The 8,604-nt window shown below is 47.2% G+C and overlaps 1 protein-coding gene across 1 annotated transcript; it reads right to left on the bottom strand.

Moving 5' to 3' along the window:
* Positions 1-2,157: 2,157 nt before the first annotated feature.
* Positions 2,158-7,529, bottom strand: LOC141161255 (cardiotrophin-1-like). Its single transcript, XM_073646038.1, has 3 exons — positions 7,410-7,529; positions 4,760-4,878; positions 2,158-3,521 (listed from the first exon to the last, which is right to left on the bottom strand). Exons 1-3 carry the CDS (start codon positions 7,423-7,425, stop codon positions 3,093-3,095), a joined length of 564 nt encoding a protein of 187 aa, XP_073502139.1. The 5' UTR covers positions 7,426-7,529; the 3' UTR covers positions 2,158-3,092.
* Positions 7,530-8,604: the final 1,075 nt, after the last annotated feature.

Here is an 8,604-nt window from a genome sequence, read left to right as displayed (position 1 = left end):
CCACGCTCTACCCTTTGCAACTGGTCAATACTGCGAATGATATGCACGCTCCACCTAACCCGACAGGTCAAAACTGCGAATGATATGCACACTCCACCTAACGCAACAAGCTAATACTGCGTACGATATGCACGCTCCACCTAACGCGACAGGTCAATACTGCAAACTATATGCACGCTCCACCCTGTGCGACTGGTCAATACTGCGAACAATATGCACGCTCCACCTAACGCGACAGGTCAATACTGCGGACGATATGCACGCTCCACCTAACGCGACAAGCTAATGCTGCGAACGATATGCACGCTCCACCTAATGCAACAAGCTAATACTGGAACGATATGCATGCTCCACCCTGTGCAACTGGTCAATACTGCGAACGATATGCACGCTCCACCTAACGCGACAGCTCAATACTGCGAATGATATGCACGCTCCACCTAACGCAACAAGCTAATACTGGAACGATATGCATGCTCCATCTAACGCGACAAGCTAATACTGGAACGATATGCACGCTCCACCTAACGTGACAGGTCAATACTGCAAACGATATGCACGCTCCACCTAACGTGACAGGTCAATACTGCAAACGATATGCACGCTCCACCTAATGCAACAAGCTAATACTGGAACGATATGCACGCTCCATCTAATGCGACAAGCTAATACTGGAACGATATGCACGCTCCATCTAATGCGACAAGCTAATACTGCGAATGATATGCACGCTCCACCCTGTGCAACTGGTCAATACTGCGAACGATATGCACGCTCCACCTAACGCGACAGCTCAATACTGCGAATGATATGTACGCTCCACCTAACGCGACAGCTCAATACTGCGAATGATATGTACGCTCCACCTAACGCGACAGCTCAATACTGCGAATGATATGTACGCTCCACCTAACGCGACAGCTCAATACTGCGAACGATATGCACGCTCCACCTAACGCAACAAGCTAATACTGCGAATGATATGTACGCTCCACCCTGTGCAACTGATCAATACTGCGATCGATATGCACGCTCCACCCTGTGCAACAGCTCAATACTGCGAACGATATGTACGCTCCACCTAACGAGACAGCTCAATACTGCGAACGATATGTACGCTCCACCTAACGCGACAGGTCAATACTGCGAATGATATGTACGCTCCACCTAACGAGACAGGTCAATACTGCGAACGATATGCACGCTCCACCTAACGAGACAAGCTAATACTGCAAACGATATGCACGCTCCATCTAAAGAAACAGGTCAATACTGCGAACGATATGCACGCTCTACCCTGTGCAACTGGTCAATACTGCGAACGGTATGCACGCTCCACCCTGTGCAACTGGTCAATACTGCGAACGGTATGCACGCTCCATCCAGTTCCGTGACCTAATCTCAGCATTCACCAGGACAAGTCCTCCGCATTCACACAAGGCTGTTTCATGGACTGGCAGGGCGCCTCCTCTCCTCCTCGCAGTTTGTCTTCAGGTGCCCGAACGCGTCAGACTAAAATTCTATTTATTAGGAATCTCAAACGTGGATGCAAGGATAAAGCTGCCACACGCCCCGGGAGTACGAGCTGCTGACAACGTCCCATATCCCTCTACCTGGTAAGGGAGCACGCACACTCAACTAAACCAAGCGTGCAGCTCTATTGGGAGAAATCGCTGTCGGCTTTAGGATTCATGTTTTTGTGCACTTTTAGGCTCCATCACATCCAAAGCTGCAACCAATTTATTGCTCCGTTCCACCAGAACTTTAGATGATGGTTTGTCTGCACCTCACAGTAAATACGGCCAAACGGTGCACCTTTGGGGACATTTTACGTAAATTCTTGCAATTGGGGTTTCATTAGAAAATTTTGCACCGTTTCACTTTTAAAAGGCTTTTTGTTTCCCTGCAAATCCGACTTTCATGTCATAAAATAACTAAAAAAAAAAAAAAAAAAAACAAAAGAAAAACAAACTCTGACAAACAGAGCTCACTGACAGATTCTCAGTAAACTCATTCTGCAATAGACAGTGCCAAGCAGCAACATTTTTATGAAAACCAAATTACAAATACTTGCATGCACATGAAAAAAAAAAAGTTCCCCCAAAAGTGGACACCCCCTTTAAACTTGTCTAGGTTTTACGATCAAGTGTGCCAGGATTAATAGGACTCAAAATGTTATTTATTAGGGACAGACAAAACATTTATATAAATTCTGTGGAACATTATAAAATCTAAAAATTTACAGCAGGTTTACAAATCTCACAACTATTAGTATATAAAACTGCCCGGGTATTGCCAACAGCCGTGGGCTCAGCTCCACCAATCTCGATTTGTGGGGGGGCATTAGTGACAGTCGCACCAAGAACCAGCAATGACCGAGCACAATAATACACCAAGTCTGAATTAATCACACGATCCAAGATTATCTTCCCCGTTTCTGTGCCATCCATTGTTCCCAGCTGCAGGAACTAGAGAAACCAGTTAGTCCCACCTCGACTGCGGAGAATCCGGGAACCTGAACCTCGACTGCGGAGAGTCCAGGAACCTGAACCTCAATATGGTGCCAGAGGTTAAAAGACCAAAATCTTCACATGAACGACGAGACACCCAAAACTCAACAAAAATCCATTATGACTTGTCCATGGGACAACTTCATTCACCGGGTCAGAGACTTGAGCTGTGATGGTGAGAGAAGAAAGGTCACAAGGAGAACCAGTAGACTCTACAACTTTAGAAGGTTCAAGAGGAGCAAAGACTGAAGATGTTCCGGGGGAAGACGAGACGGTCAAAATTTTAGGCAAGTTAATGTCCATTGACGTTTGGATCACGGGTGAACTTGGAAACATGAGCCAACTGTACCCAAGAGGTCATCATCTTAGTGCACCTACAAAGTGTCCTTCAGTTGGAATGAGAAGAAGTCCTCTCCACCACTGGACCCTGGCACGGCCCAAATGATTGGTCTCCCAGTCTACCTCTGAAGCCTCAGTCCAGAAGGAAGAAAAATTCTCCCAACTCTTGTCCCCATTGAGGTAGGCATGTCTAACTGGAAGTGTCCAAGATCGTGTCCTACAAGTCCTCCTGGTGGAAGAGAACTACACCGAGCTTTCTGCTAGGAGGATCACCAGGTCCCTTTCGGTCTGACTGAGCCACTCGTAAAAGCTCTTACAGACCATGTACCCGGCCACCTTCTTTTTTATGGTGGTGGAAAGGGTCGTCAGAGAAGGAGAAGAGATATCTTGCCGCCCCAAGATCACGGCCAGGTTGGAACTGATGGCTCGAGAATTATTTTCGGCGATTTCCAGGAGATTGAGAAGCTCCCAGGCTTTAGGATTGAGGGATCTCTGCCAGAGAAGGACAGAAGCCAACCACTCGCTGAGAGAGGAGAACGCGGCGAGGCTCAGAGCCAGGCGCTTCCACGGAGAGGACGGGAGGCTGTTGTGCTCCAGGGCCGGCAGATCTTTGATCTTTGATTGAGGGACTACACTTCCATTGTCGGAGAACGGAGGTCCTTGTTGACCGAGCTATGGGGAGATGAAAGATGCAAGTTACCGGAGCAGACATGGAAGATTATAAAAGATTAATTTTAAGGGGGATGAAGTCACCGCCTGGAAACCATATACACCGGTAGGTGTCGGAGCAGAGAAGAAAGCTAAAAATACCGTGCGACACCAACAGAACCGGCAACTGGTACAAGGTGACAAGAGCAGCAAGTCAGGTCTAAGGGTTCATCCAACCACACACCTCCAGAGCTGCATTCACAATTCTGCTGGCCTATAGATTTTGCTATTCTACACCCCTAAAAATCAACATGTTTATAGTGTAATAGTCGTCCCCAATCCAACCCCCATCAGAGGAACATGGAGAACCGTTTCCTTCATGGTCATTTGAGGATCTTCGTTAAGTAGAATGTTCTTGTAACATCTTTTTAACTTATTGATGTTTTTTGTAAAGTTATGAATATTTGCATTATACTCCATTACCTTATTTTGGAACCTGGTCTCACAAATACCCCTGCTGAAAATCTGCTTAGTTCATGCTCTTTTAAAAGCTGCTTTGAACAGCTGCTCTGGGAAAAATCCCTACTCAAACACTATGTACACGCTCCCTGTCTGAGCATGGGGAAGGGGGAGCAGGGAACCTCACACAGGGAGAGTGTTAATATTAGAGTGCAGATCTATGTTAGAGCAGCGGATCAAAGCACCTTGTAAAAAAAAAAACTCTGAACTAGGCAGCTAAAACAGCACAGTGTGAGGAAAAACAAGCAAAAAAGGCAATGGAATATATTGCACGCACAATGCTGAAAGTGCTGCTTTATCTGCCTCTTTCAGAAGCGGTTTTCAGTTTTTGTTCTAATAAGAATCCATTCTCAAAACACCATTTACGGACCCGCTCCCTGTCTGAGCTTCTCCCTCCATGCTCAGACTTCGGATTTTTGCTAGAGCAGCAGTTCAAAGCATCTTGTAAAGGAGCATGAACTAGGAAGCTAAAGCTGCACTTTCAGAAGGACGTGTGCAATCTACTCCATTGCCTTTTGCTTCCTTTTTTCTGAGATTCATAACTTTACAAAGGCTGATCGACAAATTAAAGAAAAAGGTTCTCTAGTGTGTAATTACAGCGTGTGGTGACCATGGATAATGCCCCAGACGGGAACGTCACACCTGTCGAGGTTACTGGGTCCAGACCCGTAAGACCTTCCCATCCCCACGTATTGGGGGTCCCTGTCCACATCACCCCCCCCACGTGCCCAGATGCCACTTACATAGGTCTCCACCAGTGTGTCGGCCTGAGACTTGGCCATGGTGACCAGCAGCAGCGCCTGCCGCTTCGCCTCCTTCCCATCCTGCTCCTGTGAGCGGCTCAGGATTCCCGCCAGATGATCTGCCGACAACAAGAGAAGATTAGTGACGGCCGACGGTCCGACAACTGAGGAAAAGCCCCTCTAAGACGCCATCAATGATCCCCACAGCAATGGAGGAAGGAGGACGGAAACCTGAAGGCGCCGACAGGAGAACAATGGCCTCATTATTACCGGATTCCTGGGAGGTTAAGTATCACCCACAAACAACCACGGATGCCACCCCAAGAGCCGCGTATCTAATCCCGTCCTGTGCGATACCGTCTGCTGAGCCGTGTATCTAATCCTATCCTGTGTGATACCGTCTGCTGAGCCGTGTATCTAATCCTCTCCTGTGTGATACTGTCTGCTGAGCCGTGTATCTAATCCTATCGTGTGTGATACCGTCTGCTGAGCCGTGTAACTAATCCTATCCTGTGTGATACTGCCTGCTGAGCTGTGTATCTAATCCTCTCCTGTGTGATACAGTCTGCTGAGCTGTGTATCTAATCCTATCCTGTGTGATACTGTCTGCCGAGCCGTGTATCTAATCCTATCCTGTGTGATACCGTCTGCTGAGCCGTGTATCTAATCCTATCGTGTGTGATACCGTCTGCTGAGCCGTGTATCTAATCCTATCCTGTGTGATACCGTCTGCCGAGCCGTGTATCTAATCCTATCCTGTGTGATACTGTCTGCCGAGCCGTGTATCTAATCCTATCCTGTGTGATACTGTCTGCTGAGCCGTGTATCTAATCCTATCCTGTGTGATACTGCCTGCTGAGCTGTGTATCTAATCCTCTCCTGTGTGATACAGTCTGCTGAGCTGTGTATCTAATCCTATCCTGTGTGATACTGTCTGCCGAGCCGTGTATCTAATCCTATCCTGTGTGATACCGTCTGCTGAGCCGTGTATCTAATCCTATCCTGTGTGATACCGTCTGCTGAGCCGTGTATCTAATCCTATCGTGTGTGATACCGTCTGCTGAGCTGTGTATCTAATCCTCTCCTGTGTGATACAGTCTGCTGAGCTGTGTATCTAATCCTATCCTGTGTGATACTGTCTGCCGAGCCGTGTATCTAATCCTATCCTGTGTGATACCGTCTGCTGAGCCGTGTATCTAATCCTATCGTGTGTGATACCGTCTGCTGAGCCGTGTATCTAATCCTATCCTGTGTGATACCGTCTGCTGAGCCGTGTATCTAATCCTATCCTGTGTGATACTGTCTGCCGAGCCGTGTATCTAATCCTATCCTGTGTGATACTGTCTGCCGAGCCGTGTATCTAATCCTATCCTGTGTGATACTGTCTGCTGAGCTGTGTATCTAATCCTATCCTGTGTGATACTGTCTGCTGAGCCGTGTATCTAATCCTCTCCTGTGTGATACTGTCTGCTGAGCCGTGTATCTAATCCTATCCTGTGTGATACTGTCTGCTGAGCCGTGTATCTAATCCTATCCTGTGTGATACTGTCTGCCGAGCCGTGTATCTAATCCTATCCTGTGTGATACCGTCTGCTGAGCCGTGTATCTAATCCTATCGTGTGTGATACCGTCTGCTGAGCCGTGTATCTAATCCTATCCTGTGTGATACTGTCTGCCGAGCCGTGTATCTAATCCTATCCTGTGTGATACTGTCTGCCGAGCCGTGTATCTAATCCTATCCTGTGTGATACTGTCTGCTGAGCTGTGTATCTAATCCTATCCTGTGTGATACTGTCTGCTGAGCCGTGTATCTAATCCACTCCTGTGTGATACTGTCTGCTGAGCCGTGTATCTAATCCTCTCCTGTGTGATACTGTCTGCTGAGCCGTGTATCTAATCCTCTCCTGTGTGATACTGTCTGCTGAGCCGTGTATCTAATCCTCTCCTGTGTGATACTGTCTGCTGAGCCGTGTATCTAATCCTCTCCTGTGTGATACTGTCTGCTGAGCCGTGTATCTAATCCACTCCTGTGTGATACTGACTGCTGAGCCGTGTATCTAATCCACTCCTGTGTGATACTGACTGCTGAGCCGTGTATCTAATCCTCTCCTGTGTGATACTGTCTGCTGAGCCGTGTATCTAATCCTCTCCTGTGTGATACTGTCTGCTGAGCTGTGTATCTAATCCTCTCCTGTGTGATACTGACTGCTGAGCCGTGTATCTAATCCTATCCTGTGTGATACATAAGATGTGCACAGTTATGCACGCACATGAGATACATTTGGCTGCAGTGTGATACGTCAGGCTTAGATACACTTTACGATCTCGGGGGGGGGGGGGGGGTCACATTCCGCTATCTCTCGGCTATCAGGGGGGCCGGGTATCGTCATATCCAGGGTGCAGGACCCCTCATGGCATGCTTGTACTTCTAGTCCCACAACAGCCAAAGTCAGATAGTTGATTGCAAGCTATTGCTCTCTGTTATCAGCCACAAGAAATACATAACCTCCTGCCCCCCAGTATATACCGGTCACACATCCGTCAGTCTGGGGGTCACAGGTGTATGTACCGGTCCTACATGTTGGGGGCTGTAGTCCTTCCATAGTCAGATTCCGTGCAGTTCTGGGCTTGCTGGGAGTTGTAGTCCTACCTGTGATCACCTCCATCCCGGCTGCAGACACCAGCAGCAGCAGCTCCCGAGTCTCCAGGCTGCAGACGATCTTCCCTCCTTTATCCTGGCTCCGGTCTCCTCCCACTCACAAGTTTCTCTGGAAGTTCTGCTGTGACGTCATCACATTCCGCCCCCCATCCCCCACCGCCTGCTGCTCACCAGAGGGCACTGATGCTGGGGGGGGGCGAGCACTGATCATGGGGGGCCATGTGCACAAAACAAGGAGATTTTCAAGTGGAAACTGCTTCAGAAAATCACCTTTTTTCGGAGTGAATATTTTTCGCTGAGTTTTCAGAGCAGAAACTGAACAGAAGTTTTTGAGGAGTTTTGAGATTTGGAGGATTAAGAAAGTTTCTGCTCCAAAAAAAAAAGCTCAGTGTTCACATATACTCGGACTATCTGCAATCTGACTCTTTTTGCTGAGTTTTTGGAGCAGAAAGTGTGCGGAAACTCCAAATTTTTGGAGAGGATTAGGAGAGGTTCCTCTCAGACTCTGTTACAAAAACGAAAAGTTTTGGAAGAGTTTTTCTTCCCCTGAAGTGTATTTTGCAGCCTTCAGATTGGACAGGGCCTCGTTTGGAAGGAGCCGCTTCTTACAATTCACCTGAATTTCCTTTTTTTCTCACCAGTTTTTGCAAAATTGGAAGCGGAAATAAACGCTCAAAAGATCCAACATCTGAGCAGCAGCGTGGTTTCACAATAGAAATGAATGAGAAGAGTTTTTCAAGCCTTTTTTTTTTATCTGATTTTTGTAGCAGACCCACTCCAAAATAATCCTGAATAAAAAAAAAAAAACCCTCTGTGTGCCCACAATCTATGGTCATGTGCACTCAGAGTCTTGTCGCTGAGTTTTCAGAGCCAAAACTCCAAGTTTTTGGAGGACTTTTCAGATTTTGAGGAGGATTCGGAGAGTTTCCGAACAGTTTCTGCTCCAAAAACTCCTCAAAAAATCTCACGTAGTTCAAGTCGTTCTGCTGATTTTGGGTATGAGCCCACAATATCTTTAAGACGCCACCAGAGTTTTTCAAGGCAAAGACGCTTTAGGAAAACGCCGGTGGTCTTTCTCCTGAAAAGTCTTTTCGCACGTCCTTGTAGTCAATTTTTCTGTCGTTTTTTTTTTTTTTTTGTAATTTCCACTTTAAACAGCAAGCGGATTTATTACAAATATGTCATA

Source organism: Phyllobates terribilis, unplaced genomic scaffold, assembly GCF_046119375.1.
Source record: "Phyllobates terribilis strain yellow unplaced genomic scaffold, ASM4611937v1 Scaffold_9__5_contigs__length_417890890, whole genome shotgun sequence".
NCBI lineage: Eukaryota > Metazoa > Chordata > Amphibia > Anura > Dendrobatidae > Phyllobates > Phyllobates terribilis.
The sequence above is the reverse complement of the archived record's forward strand: the minus strand, read 5'-3'. Positions and strand labels throughout refer to the sequence as shown.

Coding starts and splice junctions, on each gene's coding strand:
- LOC141161255 (XM_073646038.1), bottom strand. Junction 3,522..4,759: donor ACACACTGGTGGAGACCTAT/GTAAGTGGCATC, acceptor ATCTCCCCATAG/CTCGGTCAACAAGGACCTCC.